The sequence below is a fragment of the Lolium rigidum genome, chromosome 6 (assembly GCF_022539505.1).
Source record: "Lolium rigidum isolate FL_2022 chromosome 6, APGP_CSIRO_Lrig_0.1, whole genome shotgun sequence".
NCBI lineage: Eukaryota > Viridiplantae > Streptophyta > Magnoliopsida > Poales > Poaceae > Lolium > Lolium rigidum.
In genome coordinates this window covers 34795037-34814231 of record NC_061513.1, presented here as the reverse complement: position 1 = coordinate 34814231, position 19195 = coordinate 34795037, and the positions used below count along the sequence as shown (strand labels likewise).

The following is a 19195-nucleotide window of genomic DNA, read 5'->3' as shown; positions in this document are numbered from 1 at the left end:
TCAAACCTTGTTTCTACCGGATACCAATCAGAGTTCTTTCGTCCTGAATCTTAAACTCCAACGTGTCGTTGTACTGGAGATTGTACTTGTAGACCATCTCGGGCTGGTTCCTCCGCAACACCATCTGACCGATGTGATAAGCGACATGCACCCACTGATTGCACCAGCGGCACGCGGCCACGACCACGATGTGGGGCAGTGGGATTTTGATCCGCTCCTTCAAGTCCTGCTGGAACGCCAGTGGAATGACGAGCATGTGCAACTCGTTCACGTCTAGTTGGACGTACCACTGTTGAGTAATGATGGCCCTAGGGATTTTCCCGAGTTTCGGTTGACGACCATGGGTGTGTGGCGGTGTATCCTGTCCAACACCACCGGCTTTAGCGATTTCGTCCAACGGTTTAAGCGGATCTTGTCTTGGTACCTAGGTGGAGGATGCCAACCCCTACCCACTGTGTCGCGGTCCAACTTAACGACCTTGTCAGTACATAGACAAAGACATAAGAAGATCAAGCCAATGCACAACAAGATCAAGCCTATGAACAACAAGATCAAGCCTATGAACAACAAGATCAAGCAAATGCACAACAAGATCATGCCCGATGCTTAACAATATTAAGGCAACCCACAACAACATCACGCCAATGCACACTTGCAGTACATGTAGAAGAATATATGCAACAGAATAATAATGCATTGCAATAGATCATGCACACACATATCATTCTCAATTTGGGCACTGCACAAATCACATGCAGACATTAGCACTGCCTTAGTTGGGAAATCCGAATCCAAATCTAACCTACTCCAATCTATATTGAATCTACATCAAATCTACATCTGTTACTCGCATCTACACTAAACCACCAATGGAACTACGCCCGCTCGCGGAAGATGCAAAATCAATCACCCTAAAAAAATCCCTAACTAATCGAATCCGCATGCTAAAAGTACTTACAATGTAGAATAGGTGGCTAGAGTCGCAGACGATGCCCTTGGAGGTGCCAATGAAGCTCGCGGAGTCGAGGATGAAAACCATCATGAAAGTGTTATGGGCGATACTGCGGGCGGAAAAATGCGTGCCAGGTCAGCCAAGGTCAGAACAACGAACGCAAGTGCCTTCCCCGCAGCCACACTAGATGCCACGGCCACCGATGCGGCGCGCCGATGTAGTCCCTGTTGTCGCCACCCTCATTGCGGACTCGAGCACACCGGGGAAGATGATTTGAGCGCATTCACCAAATCGTGCTCGTTGTCGGCCGCCAACTTCTGAAGCTGGTTGGTGGCCTATAGCTCTTGCACCGACTGCTGGCGGACCACGAGGGGCTGCCGTGGCAGAGGTGGAGGTGGATGTGGAGGAGTGTTGGCCATGGATGGCAACACCTAATGGGGGTGAGCAACTGGGGTCTCATCGGCGAGGGGAGGATGGTAGGGTGTTAAGGGGAAACGCCCCATCTTACGTAGTTCAGGCCGTGCGGAAACAGCTGAATCAAGGGTGCCTCTCAAACAAACTTTGTAGATGGTTTTGAGCTCGTGCGATGCAGAGAATCCATGCGAGGAAGCTAAGCAAATACCTGAGTTTTGCCCCACTGGATGCGGAAAATGGGCTTCTGAGCAACCAAACTCGCCCTAAGCTCTCTAATCAGCGATGGAGGATTGGCTTACTGAAGCCAAAGGTTAAGGTTGTGTCTATGTCTTAATCTTAACTAATTCTCAAACAATTTTTGTTCATACAGATTCTAAATAGAATAACATGTTGCAAATATAAAAAATTAACCAAGTGCCAAAGAAAGTAGTATCGGTTCTCATATTTCAGAAACCATGTGGATTCTTGCTTGGATCTCAACCTCAAAACAAACACTTTTGGATCCAAAAGAGAGATAACAAATTACTGTACGACTAAGAATCAAAAAAACTGTTTTTAGATAAAAGAAACTTGAATTGCAATTTCATTGACGGAATCACAACGATGCATATATAGTCTACTTTAGCGGATGATAATACATATCATCCATCATCTTGCCTGCATTATCAAACAATGGAACAACAACAATAAATATCTTCGCAATAGCTATATACAGGATTAAAATTCTTCGATTGACAATAAATCTTGCACATCTCATCCGCGTATGATTTTTTGTGTGTGTGTGTGTGTGGGGGGGGGGGGGGGGTTTACATAAGCGAAAAGGTCTACAGACATCATCAAGATTCTTGGTACCTACCACCAGGAAGCATAGCATCCCGTTAGTGTCGACATATGTAATATAAATTGAATGAGTTACTCATGATTGTCTGAATAACAAAGCTTATGTATATATTATACTCCGTATAAAATTGAATTGTGATTGTACCTTCGTTTATCCCAGTCGCATCGCACGATAATAAAGTGGTAGACATCATCAAAAGAACTACCAAGCATGGAACCCTTGAGTTGCTCTTGATGAGTTCCATAAGGACAGGTTCCTATTTGCTCTTCCTGCTATAGCTCTATATTATTTCTCCTTGATATTTCACAAGCTATATAACCTAATGGTGGTATTTATTTTAGAGGGCCGATCAAATCTTGAGGATCTTTCCTGTATAAGAAAATGCTAGCTAATATATTAAATTAATTATGTATCGTACATAGAAGCTTATTATTACCTGCAGGTATTTGGTACGTATAAATGTAATTACTGCCATTAAAAAAAATATTCTTACGACATCTTGAAGCATATCTTTAGGATTTCCTTGCTATTAAGTGCATCTGATCAGCATATCTTTTTTAAGAACACAGTACAATGCAGACACCCACAAATACGCATGTACATTCACCCCTATGAACGCACACACGCACAATCTACCCCTATGAGCATTTTCGATGGACAAAACCAACATATTTTGAGGTTGATAAAGTCACCACTGGCGCCTCGCTATTGACGGGCACGTCACCTAGCACTGAAAGCATATCGTCGATTAAATCCTGGAGTTAATCCAGGTAATGCAAACACTCATGCTAAGTCTAAGACTTGAACCTGGATGAGTTGGTTCCACCATAAGAAACCTAACCACCAGAGTCAAGCTCAGTTTGCAACTGGTCAGTATGTCGGTAGGATTTGCTTGTTATTAATTGAACGTGGTCAGCATATCATGAGAGAGGATACATTGTAATTTCACTCCTTGGAGAAAATAATCTGAAATATATAGTTTATGGAAAAGAACCGCACATTCAATGACCGACAGCAAGATTAGGAGGATAAATATGAATATGACAAATAATTCAAAAAACAAAAAATGAGCAAAATTTTTGGAAAAAATGGTGTCAAATCCAGATTCAAATTTCAAATATTTACCAATGGTGCTCCACAACTCAAAAACTAGGAGTGAAGCACCACCGTGGTGCGCCATTGGTATGTGCCCTAGTAGTGGCGCACTAGGTGGTGCGCCACTGCTATCACACAAGTGCGCCATTAATGGAAAAACTGGTGCCCACTGGTAGGTATCTCCTAGTAGTGACTCGGACGATGCCCTAGATCGTGCCGCCGAGGCCCGGCTCCCTTTATCCCACTCGTCCTCCCTCGCCTTTTCCTTAGGGGACCGCCGAGCGAAGCGTGGCTGACAGACAACGACAATGGGGCTTCTTCCTCTCATTGTAGGTTTCGATGGGGGATGCTCGGATTCTGTTTTTTGGCGAATCCACTGGTCGATGGCGCCACGACGGAGGCTCACGTCACCCTTGTGGTGCGGTGCCCAGTGTAGTGGAGCCAGGGGTCCTAGCGTTCCAACTCTAGGGTAGGCTGCGGTGGCGGAAGGTTTCGGCCAGCGGCTCTGGCCAGTTAGGGGCGGGTAGTGGCCATCTACCTCCTCGGCTCCTTCGGTAGCTCTACACTCACGACATGGCGTGGCGGTCGCTAGATCTAGCTCGATCGGCATGGCTCGACGGCTAGCAACGATGAGGTTGGTGGTGACTTTGGCGTGGTTGTGGCGTTGTTGGTTTGTTGGAGGTGCACAAATTTACGGGGCGGATAGTCGCTGACTGTGTAGGATGGTGGTATGTCGAGGCTCCAGCCGAATGTCTACCCAGATGGCCGATGGTGGCGACACGCCGCGATCCTCTGTGGGGGCGTCGCCGTGGAGTTCTCCGGCACCCACAATACACATGCCATGTTCTTAGGGAAAAAGCCCAGCCTCTGTCGACGGGTTGGGAGGTGGCGTCTCCACGTAGTTCCCCTCTTTAGGGCGTCATCTTGAAGATCTTTGCCATCGTTCACACTTTCCTTGGGTTGGACATGCATGATATCGCGATTGGATGTTTCCGGGTTGGTGATGTGTGGGTTCCGTGTGGCGGCTTGCGTGGCAATGATGCTGGAAATGATCGATGGTCCTGTCACAACAAGACCATGTTAGTTGGTTCTCTTCTGGCAATGTTTTTCGAGCATCTTCATTTTAGCGGTGTACGATGACATGCAAGGGGAGGTTCGGGTGTAGTTCTTCTTAGGAGTGGGTCTTGCACATCTCCTCTCTGGAGCTCGTCATCAGATTCAGAGCTTCCGTTCCCTATGTGAGGAGCTACCTACTTGGCAGCTACCTACTTGGCATATGCCGGCTTGAGCTTCACGGTGTCGCTATGGTGAAGTCCTCTTTGATGGCCATTTCTCAGAGTGGTTGTAGAGTGATGATAATGATGTCGGTGCCAAACCTCGATCACGATCCTTGCTTCGGTAGAGTGTGTGCAACTTCCGTGGGTAGTAGAGTGGTTGTGTGTGCCCACGCAATGGTCGTGTTACACGATGGTCGACGAGGGTGTTTGTACCAGTTTTTGGATGGTTTTCCGTTATTAAACTAACAATTTTGTTCTTCTTCTTTATTAACAAAAATGACAAGTCTTTTTCTTCGTTTAAAAAAAATACAAGAAAATATAGCCCCTCTCTGAAATTCCAAGTCCTTGTAGGATTTAAAATTTTCTCCTCAACAATCGTTTGCACCAAAGGAAATAGTACAGTCATTCATAGTGTGTGAAATAACCTTTTTCAATGGCCTTTATGTGACGATGCATTTCAGTTCTCTGTATGAACTTGTACTTCTGTTAATTACTTTCATGTTTTTTATTTCAATATTTAAATTTGAAATCCCATGATGTAAGTAAGCCTTGACACTAACATGTGATGTAAATCGAGGTATAGCCCACTCAGCGGTGGGCAGGGGCGGATGCCTTTCACCCACATGACTCCTCTTTTGCAATTTTTTGGTGGTACTGTACCACTCTCTTGTAAAAAAAAAAATGTCGTGTGGATCCCTGACCCTTGTCTCAAAAGGGACACTAACATATATGATTTTTTTTTAAGAATACAGAACAACGTAGATGCTCACAAACACGCGCGGACACTCACCCTATAAACGCATGCACGCATATCTTATCCATATGAGCACCTCCGAGGGACCGAGCCAGCATATCTTGAGATTGACGAAGTCACTATTAACGCCTCACTGTTGACGGGCACGTCACCTACCACGGAAAGCAAAGCGCCGATAAATTCTAAAATTAATTCAGATAAATGCAAACACCAATGTTAAATCTAAGACTTGAACCTGGGTAGGCTGGTGCCAGCAGAAACGCCGATAGATCATTTTTTGATCTCACATTTAGCTTTTTTAACTAACAACGTAGGTGTATTTCTTTATAAAATAATATATTGAGCAAACGGTTAGATTTTAGCACATGAAGCAAATGAGTTTCTAGTTAACGGTTTTAAGTATACGATGGATGATGCAAGGTTGTACCTTTGTCACTGGCAATTCATGGATGCCTTTGCTCCACCGAACTTCAGTAAACATATTAGAATCCTCTTTTTTTTTTGGCTGACAACATCGGCATAATAAAACTTTCACCTTCGTGCAAGAATGTGTTCATTTTTCTTAGTGTGGAAGTCATCTATAATTGTCAATTTCCTTCAAAAAAAAAAGTTTGCCAATGAGCATGGGCATGCTTAAGAGAAAAGGGCATAACGGCAGTTCCTAAAATAAAGGGTATAATGGTAATCTTCTTCCCACGACAGTACAATGAATCAATCGATCGATGATCCGTAGCCTCTCTTCCTCGTCTCCTATAACTTGACGGAATCGCGCTGTACCGCCGGCCGGACACCTCGCGCCGCCGCCGCTTGACTCCGATCGATGGACGCCGAGGCCGGCCCCGCCGGCGCCGAGCAGCTCCCGGTACGCGCCCGCGGTTCCCTCTCATTGCCCCCGCTCTTTCATTTCGCTCGGCATTGTTCGTTGGCGCTGGCCGGACCGGACGTGATTCGGCGCGCCCTAAATCAGAGCGCTCCCGTTGCACGGATTGCGGCGCCGGTACCAGGTTCTTGGGTGATGACTTGATGTGGCTTTCTGGCGCGGAATCGGGGGTTCCGCAGTTTCCACGGGGATCTTATTTGTTCATTCATTCATTTCTATTTGATTTTTTTTTCTGGGGCTCGATTCGGAAAAGGTTCGTCGCTGGTAGTATTTTGTTCTTGTTGTATTTGCCTCCACGAAATTCCTGTTTGTCATATTGAATTTTTTTTCTGCGAATGAATGAATTGGAGATTGAACGAGTTAGACTTCACCACCTTTTGCACACGCAATTGATTTTTGGCAAGATTTGATTTTTTAAGTCAGGAAGAGCTTTTCTATGATGAAAAAAATGTCTCTATTGGTTAGCAATCACTCAGTAATCATATCGGAGGGTGTGGTTTCCATCAACAGAAAAAAAATGATTAAAAAACATAGAAGTGCCAATTTCATGCCTTCAGGCAGGACATTTTATTCAGTTAAGTTCCAGATGATAGAAAAGAAAAGCTACGATTTCGCAGCTTGAAGCATCAAGAATACCTCTTATGAACCTATAATTCCTGTAGAGACATGGAGCGTTATGCTGCTGCATGGCAAAATGGTGTTCTAACTGTTTTTTATGCATTTTCAGTGGAGGCAACACTACAAGAATCTAGTGCTGCTAGCATACCAGAGCTTCGGTGTTGTGTATGGGGACCTAAGCACATCCCCCCTCTATGTGTATAAAAGTACATTCTCAGGAAGGCTCGGACAGTACCAAGATGAACAGACAGTATTTGGTGTACTTTCCCTTATATTTTGGACCTTCACGCTTCTTCCTTTGCTCAAGTATGTCATTATTGTATTGAGCGCTGATGACAATGGCGAAGGTACACCATAATTACTTTGTAATGCGTTGTTTTTGTTTTATGCCTGTCATTACTTCATTCATATTGTTGTAATTGGTTGGGACTTTTATGTAAACAGGCTCACAATCTGATCCGATAAATCAGCTTATGAGAAATATATATTTAATTGATTTTCTGACGTACCGGACTATTTTCCCCCAAAATTTCTCTATATCGTTGGTCAATTGAGGACAAATAAGCAGCTGCTGTCACTTTTGTAGGTGGACCATTTGCTCTGTATTCTCTCCTCTGCAGGCATGCAAAGCTTAGCTTGCTTCCAAATCAACAAGCAGCAGATGAGGAGCTATCTACATACTACAGAGAGGGGTTTTCTGCTCAGCATGGGTCTTCACCTTGGCTAAGAAGGTTCCTAGAGAAGCACAAAAAAGTCAAAACTGGGCTTCTCCTTGTAGTTCTATGTGGTGCTAGCATGGTGATTGGTGACGGTGTCCTCACTCCAGCAATCTCAGGTGGATTACTTCTATCATCTGTTTGTTACCTTTCATGTAAATGCACAATTATTAGTATTAACCTCTCTGTATGCTTACCATGATTTACTCTGCTCCTTTACTCGCAGTGCTATCATCTATGTCTGGGTTGCAAGTTCGAGCTACTGGTTTACAGGAACGTAAGTACAACTCATCCATTTGAAATGTGAACTAACAAAGCACACATATGTGCTTATATGGAGTATTATGTGTACATGTGGTTCACGTTACCTTCCTGATTTTTATTTGTTTCTGAACTAACCACATGAGGTGATACATGCACTTCTTTTGGTTATATTTCTGTACTATTACATATATGTAGTCATTTGGTCACATCTGATTAGCTACCCAGAGCACATCATTTTTAGTGGCACGATACGCAATAGTATGGTGCAAAATCTAATGTCTACTGTATCGTATATATATATATGCTAGGAGCATATGGCTGTCTCTTCAAAAGTTCAAATACTACATTGAATATAGGCGAGCTGGGTGATGAAGCAACTTCACCGCAGCAAGAAGCCTAGTGAGCGGTTGACATGGCGGAAGGTCATTCTACATTTCCCCCGTCAACTCAGCCGCGCTTATAAAAAAAAGTCATATAAATCAAAAAGATTTCCAACGCACAGCACCCTAAGGGTCAACTTAAGCCCCTTAAGGAAAGATCTTTTTTGTTTTTCAGATACTAGTTTATGTAGATTATACATCTGAAGTTTTTTTGTAATATTTCTGGACATTGGATCGTGTCATTTTATGATTGTGCATCCTTATTTTCCGAACATGTATTTTGAAGTTTGGGCTTATTATATTTTTAGGATTGACTGCTGCAAACACAATTTGTTTCTACACAGGTTCGGTGGTGCTACTTTCATGCATTGTATTGGTTGGTCTGTTCTCCTTGCAACACCGAGGTACTCAGAAGGTGGCATTCATGTTTGCACCAATTGTTATCATCTGGCTCTTCTGCATTGGTGGAATTGGATTGTACAATATAGTTCATTGGAACCCACGGATTTACCAAGCGCTCTCTCCATATTATATTATTAAGTTCTTTAGGACGACGGGGACAGATGGCTGGATTGCTCTAGGAGGAATACTACTTTCTATGACAGGTTAGTAACTGTCAGGATCTCAGGGGGTAAAATTGTGCTTTGCTTGTACTCTTTTGTAGGTCAAATACTAGTAACGGTTTATGCTTCTTTTGCACTTTACAGGCAGTGAGGCTATGTTTGCCGATCTCGGTCATTTTACAAGTGCATCTGTCAGGGTATGTTGAGCTAGTGATGATCTTTATCTGTTAGTATCTTCACAGAAAACTTCACTGGTTGTATAGATCCTTTTATGTCCTGTAATTATATTGATGCTGCGGTGCTGTGTGACAAAGCAACTATGCAGAAATAACTTTGGAAAATATGTTTCACCAAAAAAATTTGTTATGAAAGAAGCAGAAAAGATCATGTACCAAACAACCTTTTTGTGACAACAGATTGATTTAACCTGCATATTTTAAACGGACGGCATTCCCTAAAGAACCTATAATTTGTTTGGTGTGGACCGAATTGTTTCTTATTTAATGATTTTATGATACTATTCGATATACTACGTCTGTCCATAAAAGGATGTCGCAAGTTTGTCTAAATTTGAATGTATGCACACTCTTTAGTGTATAGATACATCCAAATTTAGATAAATCCTCGACATCCTTTTATGGACGGAGGGAGTATTATGCTTATGCTTCTCATTTTATCCCTGATAATTCATAATTCTGTTTCCTTAAACTTTAACTGCTCCTTCTGGCACGCTTTGCTGTTGAAACTTTATATTTTTTATAGAACATGACCTTGTTTTTTTCCTTGTTACAGCTAGCTTTTATTACAATCATATATCCATGTCTTACACTGCAATATATGGGCCAAGCAGCGTTTCTATCGAAGAACATGTTCCACATGCGCACAAGTTTTTATGACTCCATCCCAGGTTTTGCACCTCTCTCACACATATCCCTCCCCTCTGCTCCCTCCGTTTCTCCACTGTTGTATAATTTTAACTTGTCATCCAGGACCTATATTTTGGCCTGTATTTGTGGTGGCCACTCTCGCTGCAGTTGTTGGAAGCCAGGCTGTAATTTCAGCAACATTCTCTATTGTAAAGCAATGCCATGCTTTGGGTTGTTTCCCACGAGTGAAGATTGTTCACACATCTAGGTGGATCTATGGGCAGATTTACATTCCTGAAATAAATTGGATCCTTATGGTGCTATGTGTAGGTGTCACAGTTGTGTTCGGTGATACAACTCTTATTGGAAATGCCTATGGTAAGCCTGAAATATGAAACTGAGTATCTTTCTTGTAGATAGGCTTTTGATATTTCCAGCATCCTCGTTTACGGAGAGTCTAAGCATTCTCCATTGTTTATAATTTCAGGTATTGCTTGCATGACTGTTATGATTGTTACTACATTCTTGATGGCATTGATCATCATCTTTGTTTGGCAAAAGAACATACTATTCGCCTTGTTGTTCCTATTATTCTTCGGGTCCATTGAAGCTGTGTATCTTTCCTCTTCGCTCATGAAGGTTCATCAGGGAGGATGGGTGCCTCTTGTGCTTGGTTTCATATTCATGTGTGTTATGTTCATTTGGCATTATGGATCAAGGAAGAAGTACCTGTTTGATCTTCAGAACAAAGTGTCAATGAGATCAATCCTGTCTCTAGGTCCAAACCTTGGCATCGTTCGTGTTCCAGGAATCGGACTGATCTACACAGAGCTGGTGACTGGTGTGCCCGCCATCTTCACGCATTTTGTCACCAATCTCCCTGCCTTTCATGAAGTCCTAGTATTCCTTTGTGTCAAGTCAGTGCCGGTGCCATACGTGCCACCAGATGAGCGATACCTCGTAGGCAGGATTGGGCCTAGAGCGTACCGGATGTACCGTTGCATTGTCAGGTATGGTTACAAAGATATGCAGAGAGATGACGAGAACTTCGAGAACATGCTAGTCATGAGCATCGCAAAGTTCATCATGATGGAAGCCGAGGACGTCTCGTCTTCAGCAAGTTACGACATCGCTAACGAGGGAAGAATGGCCGTGATAAGAACCACAGAAGATGCCGGCACCCCACTGGGCATGAGAGATCTGAGCGGCCTCGCCGATTCCATCTCCACCACGAGGAGCAGCAAATCCGAGAGCCTCCGGAGCCTGCAGTCGTCCTACGAGCAGGAGTCCCCGAGCGCAGGACGGAGGCGCCGCGTCCGCTTCGAGCTGCCAAATGAGGACACCATGGACCAGCAGGTGAAGGACGAGCTGCTGGCGCTCGTGGAGGCGAAGCACGCGGGGGTCGCGTACATCATGGGCCATTCTTACATCAAAGCCAGGAGGAGCTCCAGTTATGTGAAGAAGATTGTGATCGATGTCGGCTACTCTTTCCTCCGGAAGAACTGCAGAGGCCCGTCAGTCTCTCTGCATATTCCACATATTAGCCTGATAGAAGTCGGTATGATCTACTATGTGTAGTAGGCCTAATGTGATTTTCTGTCTACATGTGTGGATCAATCCGGTGGCAACAAAGCATGGTGAGTCTGCTATGCGACGGTATCATTTCGACATGCACATAGCATTTTATCAGTCGTAACTAATTTGACAATATTTTCCTCTCTTTTTCCAGTGCTACCTATGAACCCACCCTATGCTTTTTTGTCTGGAGTTCATGCTGCAGTCTGTAGCATGGAATGCTGCATCCAGACACCCAAGTGCTGAGATGAGGGCGCTGTGCATGTTAACATCACTTCTCAGCCCCAATAAACTGCCAGACTATAATTATTTAGTTTATGTTTCTTTGTTTTGGATTTTTTGCATCCATGATAAGTGTATTTACTTCCTGGGGAAAACGTTGAAAGGAATCAGTTATGTCATTTTAAATTTGTTTCTCTCCAGAAATGGCAGTCATCCAGATTGGCATGCAACCAGTCTTTTTATTCTTTTTATGCTTAGTAGTATGTAACAAGGTCAGAACATCTCAAGTTTGTAGCACATGTTCTAAGTTTACAACCGTATAGAAAACAAACATATGAAGTGCTTGAACACAAGACGTGTGTGTAACATAGAAAACTAGCCTATCCTTTATTGGGAATATCTATTTACATCAACTGCCAACAGAAAAGGGTTCAAGGTCTTCAGCGAGCATCAGTAGCCTCTAGCTGAACCAGCTGGACCAAAGCCTCAGACAGATGAACCAGCAACAGCCACCGTCTTGTTGAGCAGCTCGCGGAGAGAACCCGGAGAAGTCACTGGAGGGCTGCACTTGAACTCCTGGCACACATGCGCCACCGCTGGCTCCTCCGTTGGGCTGCCCCGTGCCATCTGCGCAATGTTTGCGTTGTTGCTCTCCCAGAATGCCATTTCTTCTGTGTTCCTGGGGTCTATCTGGATCACCTGGATCAACGAACAATGTATTGCTAATCAGTAAATATGTAGTAGGGTGCTATGCTGAACAGGTAAACAACTAATTAGCACATCACCCACCGTTCTGTTTGGATCATATGATGAGAAAGCAGCTGCAACCATGTTTTGAAATTCTGCAGATCCTTTGTCCCCCACCAGCACTACCTGCTTCCTGGACGGGACAGAGAGCATGTCTGCTGTGCAACACATCAGTGGCAACGCTATACCAAGTTCTCTCAGTCTAGTCTCAAAGACCGCCTACAAAGAGAACAAATGCATAAGCAGTTTCCTGTTGTCATATCTATGGCTGGAATACTGACGCACGGTGTATATCAAAATGTCTCCTCGTACTCATGATCTATTCATCTCTGATGACGTGCTAGATTAGTTTGCCAACAGACATGTGGGGCTGACCTGAAGCCTCATGAGTCAGAAGAACTTATTTAATAAGTAGAGCAACTCAAACCCTTTCTAGATGAAGTGAAATTTCCTACTCTACCATTTCCGAAGCCCACATTTTACATGAGAATATAAATACATTGGCAGTAACAAGGAAGCGCCTACCATTTCTATCTGTTAAAATCACACTTCAAGCTACAGAAATCAAAATGCATAATCTTTTATGCTACTGTAAAGTGTAAACCTCATGTTCTGAAACCAAACTACTGCTGTAGTGTAGTGCATATAAATGTAGACTAGATAAGTACATACCAGAAGATGTTCAACATTACGTTTGTAGCCTTCAGATTTTGCAGCATCAAATATACTGGACAATCTGATCATGTTAATCGCTGCCATCGAGTTTCCAGAGGGCTCTGCTCCATCATAGTCTTCTTTAACACGCAAAAGGACAGAAGGGTCTTCTCCAGGAGTATTGAAATATGCGCCCCCTTCTTTGTCCAAGAACAATTCATCCTGGGAGTGCTTGTAATTATGGCAAAATATGATGCAATGTACATGAAATGTAACATCAAGGAATTCAACAGTGTGTTTCCCTTGCCTGAATGACTTGCAGCTGGATAGCCCACAGAAGCCACTCGATCTTACCACCATATTCATAGAGATCCAGCAAGCCATTGATTAAAAAGGCATAATCATCTAAAAACCCTGGTGCTTTTGCTGGGCCATTCCGATAACTATGATGCAGCCTTTTTGAGCTTTCATCATAGAGTTTATCCTTTATAAAGTTTGCTGCCTTTTCTGCAACTTGAAGATATTCTACTGGCTGCAAAGATATTCAGAAATGGGCACTCAGAAAATAAATTCATGTGACCGTAGCTATAAATGAACAATGGATAAACATGGTCATGTAAAGCAGGTGAAGAAAAAAATCTAGCACCGGGTTTCTCCACTGCACACAAAGGGTGAATAAGCAGGGATGGAACCTCCTGGCATATAGACCCACTGCTGATGTACATAACCACATAACTATAGTACTCCCTCCGATCCATAATAAGTGTCGGAGTCTTAGTTCAAATTTATACTACTCCCTTAGTAAAATCCTGACACTTTACGGATCAGAGAGAGTAATACTAGTTGATTTCAGTGAAACAAAACAAAATGCAATATTCAGAGTATGGAGCACAAAACATACATCGCATCCTGTTACTGGGAAATAATATTTGGTCCCAGGTGGTCCTGACTTCAAAATTTGTGAAGCCCTTGCGAAGGCAGATATTGCTAATCCATTCCATGAAACAATAACCTAATCAAATCTTCGTTAGTAGATTATGTAAGAAGATTAAAATGAGATATAGCCAACATGTAGACAAGAACCTTGTCATCCAAGTGTGGTCTTGGCCTTTTTGACCGGACATCAAACAACTTCTGCCTGCAATCTCCGAGGATCTGAGAATATTCATCAACAGACTTGCCAAACTTCGATGCTATCAGTGAACCTGGTTTTCTTTCTATTAACACATTTTTACCACCAAACTCTTTGTGAGGATCACTCATCCCCGAAAGGTCACAGTTGCCAGAGGATTTAACATAGTAGTGATTCTTGAACAGCTCTGCGTTCTCCCCAAGCGTGTCTTCGATCTGTTAAGCAAATATTAGGGAGCTTAAGCACACAACACAATGTAACAGAAAATGAGCCAACGGAATGAACAAATATGAAGTGGTATTGCTGGCTGAGGCTGTGATCCTGGTATTTGCTTCATCGGCAGGAGCATCAGCATATATGGTGGCAGGTAACAATAAGTATTGGGGAAGTTGCCAGGAGATTTATGTCCTAACATGGGTGGCGGTTTAGCACCAGGCTTTGCATTAATTGAGTTTTCAGTGAGTCAACTTTATGCAAACTTTTGTGATCTGGTAATAAACTGGGCTGTGTGCATCTTCGCACGTACAGGCCTGGGGAGTTGTTATCTTCCATTTTCCAAAAAGATTAGATACAATAAACTATTCAATGAAATGTTGCATAGTACCAAGCAGGTACCAACTACATAATCACAGTTTACTCTTACGACCAAGAATACCTTGCAGATTTCAGGTCCTTTTAAGTCTTAACAATGGTATTTCTTGAACCGTTAGTACATTTATTGTGGAACAAGAAGAGTAGAAGAGACCATAATGTTAATCCAACTAAAGTGCAAGCCCATGAAAGAACTTGGGCATCTGAGTACATTTACTGTGGAACAGGAAGAGTAGAAGAGACCATAATGTTAATCAAACTAAAGTGCAAGCCCATGAAAGAACTTGGGCATCTAAGTACATTTATAATGGAACATGAAGAATAGAAGAAACCATAATGTTAATCCAACTAAAGTGCAAGCCCATGTAATTAACTTGGACATCTAATTTTTTTGTCAGAAACCAGAAGGAATGTATGAAGTGGCTCAGGTTTAGCGAATTGAACTCAAGTCAACCGCAGATGGACTTAGATCATGGTATACAACAGTTTAGACTTCAAGTTCAAGGCCATATTAAGGAGTGGGGAAGGGTATCATTATGTTTGCGAATACTCCCTCCGTTCCAAAGTAATTGAAGTTCTAGTTTTTTACTAAGTCAAACTTCTCTATTTTTGACCAGATTTTTAAAAAAAATCTTCAGTATTTACAACATTCAATCTGTATAGTATGAAAATTCAGCGTATGCTGAATCAAATAAAACTAAATTTGTGTTCTAGATGTACCTCTTTACTAGTCCACACATAAAAAGAACCCTCTTTTTTCTGAGCACCTTCATATTCTGCACTGTCAGCATCTTCTGCTGAGAAAATTTCACCTTCTTCTCCGATCATGTCTCTCCTCAAATAATCAAGTATATCACGTGCAACTGAAGAATAATACTCATCTCCCGTGATCACAAATGTATCCAAGTAAACATTGGTTATCTGTCCCTGGTCGTACAACATTTTTTCAAAATGTGGAACTGCAGAGAAAGAATATGTGAGAGGAGAATTCTGCAAAGACTTGAAAGAAAATTGCTCCATGATCTCAAAGTGAATTTACCATGCCAGCACTCGTCCACACTGTATCTATGAAAGCCACCACCAATGTGGTCATGAACTCCACCTCTAGCCATACATTGCAGTGTACGAGTTACCATCTTCATTATGTTTTGGGCTTCACTCTCTTGCCTAGCTTCCAGGTGCTTTCGAAATTTGTAGAGCATTATACAATCTTCAACAGGTCTTGGAAACTTGGGAGCAGAGCCAAACCCGCCAAATTTCGGGTCATGTCGGCTTGCTAACTACATGGGTATAAGGTGCAGGGCTATTAATCAACTAAACCACAAGAACACAGTTTAGCCACTGTAGTCTTGTCAAATAAATAAAACAATCCCTTTACTCAGTCAGTCCGCCCAATTGCTCGCGTTAATCATTAATGATAGCATGAAGAATTATAAAACCGGTGTAATTTTCAAACCTTTTCAACACATTGATCTACATAACGAGCAGCCAAATCATTTGGCACATCTTGAGGGGTAGCCTTGGCAGATAATGCATCTCTAAGTTGCTCGATGACCACATTTCCTGACTGCTCAATCGCATCACGTTTATTTTCCCAGGCGTCCTTGACCTTCCTGCAGAGAAGTTATGTGCAAATCGGTCAGATCATGTAAGAAATATCAACTTCAGAAATGTTGTACTTCAGCTGGTACCTTAAAATAGTCTTGAATCCAGGTTGCCCATACTGATCATCTGGTGGAAAGTATGTGCCACCCATCAACGGTTTCAAGTTAGGTGATAAAAAGACGCTCAAAGGCCAACCACCACCACCGTACAGCGCTGACACGTATGTCATATATACCTGCGACAGTGTCGTCAATGAAGAATCTGGTGTAAGACTCAAAAGGAAGACAAGAAAGAACTATTGAGTATGGTAATATAGAACGGGAAATAAAGCCTGCGGCTCCACAAGAAACAGCAGTATTTATCGCTAGAGAACAGAATACCTTGTCAACATCTGGCCGCTCTTCCCGGTCCACCTGTCAAAACTAATAATCAGAAGAAGAATTGCAGTTACATGGCACCTTTAACTTTCACGCACCGAAGACATGTAAAACTCATTGAGTGAGAAGTAAAACGATTAGCAATAAATGGTTATGAACACAGAAGACAACACTACCTTGATGCTAACAAACCAATCATTGAGGAGCTTCGCAACTTCTTCATTCTCAAAAGATTCCACCTCCATTACATGGCACCTTCAATGCTCAACCAAACAAAAACAGACAATGGAAACTGAGGTCGGCATCAATCAAGTTTATACTGTGGAGATAAGTCACAAATAACAATAAGAACAGATGGTAAAGACAACTCACCAGTGGCACGTACTATAGCCAACTTCACGGACAAATCAAGATTTCCCATGCAGAAAACGAAGCATGTTAAGAGTAAAGGACAAACAAATTCGTACTGCGAAAATCACAAGTTCGGATTTGGCAAAAATTAAACAGGTGAATTTGACTACATTGTAGCTTTTCTTTGGACTCGACGTCCCTACGCACTAAAAAAATATTTATAACGAAATTTACAATGACAGTTTGCCAGTTCAATACTCTGCTCCCAAGTCCGAAATTAGCACTATGAGCCAATAACTGATGTAACACGACTCCAGCATAACTGGCCAGGAAATCAATCGAACATGATAGTATAACTGAATGGAGTATTTCAACCAGTACATTTCGGAGAGTGCATTACTTGATAGAAAGATGGGGATGTCCAACTTGCGAGCCTTCTCGAAAGCCTCGTCTCCCCAAGGATACCAGTCGACCTGCACGAAGTCAACGACTTGCCAGTTCAACAATTGCAGATGTGATCTACGGACAGTGCGAAACCCCCTTGCCGTGAGAGAAATGAAGCAAACGATTGTCTCGACAGGTTGTTTGTTTGCTGGAGTTAGAATTTACAACAAAATAAATTGGCAATATATCTGGACCACGTATCCAACTACGTTCTCCTTCCCCCGGCAAAATCAATGTATTCGTCGAATTAAGTTACGGAGTAGCAGAAGTGAGTGCGCGACTGCAAGGTGCTCGGCGGAATCCCGCGGAGAGGAAAGCGTTGCAGAAGCAGGTGGGAGCTCGAGGGAGGCATCGCTCGCTCACCGGGTTGTGCGCGTGCTGCAGCAGGTAGGGGCTGTGCTCGGCGGCGAGGCGGTTGGGCTTCCCCGCGCCGCCGTGGGCCGGCGCGGAGGAAGAGGACATGGCGGCGACGAAGCGGAGGGGCGAGGAGGCGGCGGCGGCGAGGCGGTGGCGGAGGAGGCGCGCGGGGAGCATGGGAGGAGGGTGGAGGGGTGGTGGGAGGCAGGATATGACCCGGCCGAGAGCGGCGCGCGGTGCCAGTGCCACAGCGGCAGGTCGTGCTTCTCTGTTGTATACTGCATCTGGGCCCCACTGCTCATCGACAGAGTAACACAAAGTTCTCAACCATACTTTGTTTTTTTGCCGAGAAGAAGAAAAAAGAAAAAGATCAGAGCATCTCCAGTCGCGTCCTCAAAACCGCGCCTGATTGAGCGTTTGGGGACGTGTTTTGTCCGTGCCGCGTTTGGGAGACGTCGCTTTTCTACCGGCGTCCCCCAAACGCCGCCCCCAAACATTAAAAATACTTCTTTTTTAACACAGAACCATTTATCAAATATAGCATATGAATAAAAATGTTTGCGAGGATTGTTTTTAAATTAAAATACAATAAACAATAAAATAAGTAAACAAATATAATAAATAGGGCTAGATGCTAGATCAAGGTGCCACGGTATTTCCTTTGATCCTCCACAAATGCTCAACGAGATCAGCTTGAAGTTGATCATGAACATTGCTGTCATGGATCTCTGCGTGCATGGCGAGGAAATCAGCAAAATCTGCAGGCAACTCATTATCAACCTCCGCAAAAGGTCCTTCACACTCATAGGGACCAACATGTGTCATGGCATCATTCTTGCGGTCATCCTCCATGATCATGTTGTGCATTATCACACAAGCCTGCATCACCTCCCACATTTGGTCGTGAGACCAGCTTAGAGCAGGGTACCGGACAATGGCAAATTGTGCTTGAAGCACACCAAATGCCCGCTCGACATCCTTCCTGCGAGCCTCATGTCGCGTAGCAAAGTGGAAATTCTTCAGACCTGATGGATTCGAGATTGTTTTGACAAAAGTGGCCCATTTTGGATATATACCATCTGCTAGATAATAGCCTTTGGTATATTCGTGGCCATTGATCTCATAGTTGCATGGTGGAGTATGCCCTTCCACTAGTATGCTGAACACTGGAGAGTGCTGCAACACGTTGATGTCATTGTGTGATACCGCCATGCCAAAAAAAGAATGCCAAATTCACAGGTCATAATCTGCCACAGCTTCAAGCACCACACTGCAATATTCATGACGGCCTTTGTATATACCTTGCCAAGTAAACGGGAAGTTCTTCAATGCCCAGTGCATGCAATCGATGCTTCCAGGCATTGCAGTCTCTTCCTCAGTTGGCCCTCTCAAGTAGTATTTGCCAAACTTTTCCACCACAGCTCGACAAGACTTGTACATGCACTCAATGGCAGTAGACTCACTCATGCGAAGGTAGTTGTCCTGTGTATCGGCAGGTGCTCCGTATGCAAGCATCCTCA

At 43.4% G+C, this 19195-nt stretch overlaps 1 protein-coding gene and 1 pseudogene across 1 annotated transcript; one reads left to right on the top strand and one right to left on the bottom strand.

The window, feature by feature from the left end:
• Positions 1–6153: 6153 nt before the first annotated feature.
• On the top strand, positions 6154–11164 carry LOC124662438 (annotated as a pseudogene).
• A 472-nt stretch (positions 11165–11636) lies between these two features.
• LOC124668238 (spermatogenesis-associated protein 20-like) lies at positions 11637–17767 on the bottom strand. Its single transcript, XM_047205413.1, has 15 exons — positions 17682–17767; positions 17275–17347; positions 16896–16917; positions 16700–16778; positions 16527–16559; positions 16233–16381; positions 15998–16154; positions 15581–15821; positions 15262–15500; positions 13902–14165; positions 13720–13830; positions 13126–13350; positions 12837–13040; positions 12207–12383; positions 11637–12116 (listed from the first exon to the last, which is right to left on the bottom strand). Exons 4-15 carry the CDS (start codon positions 16766–16768, stop codon positions 11904–11906), a joined length of 2082 nt encoding a protein of 693 aa, XP_047061369.1. The 5' UTR covers positions 16769–16778; positions 16896–16917; positions 17275–17347; positions 17682–17767; the 3' UTR covers positions 11637–11903.
• Positions 17768–19195: the final 1428 nt, after the last annotated feature.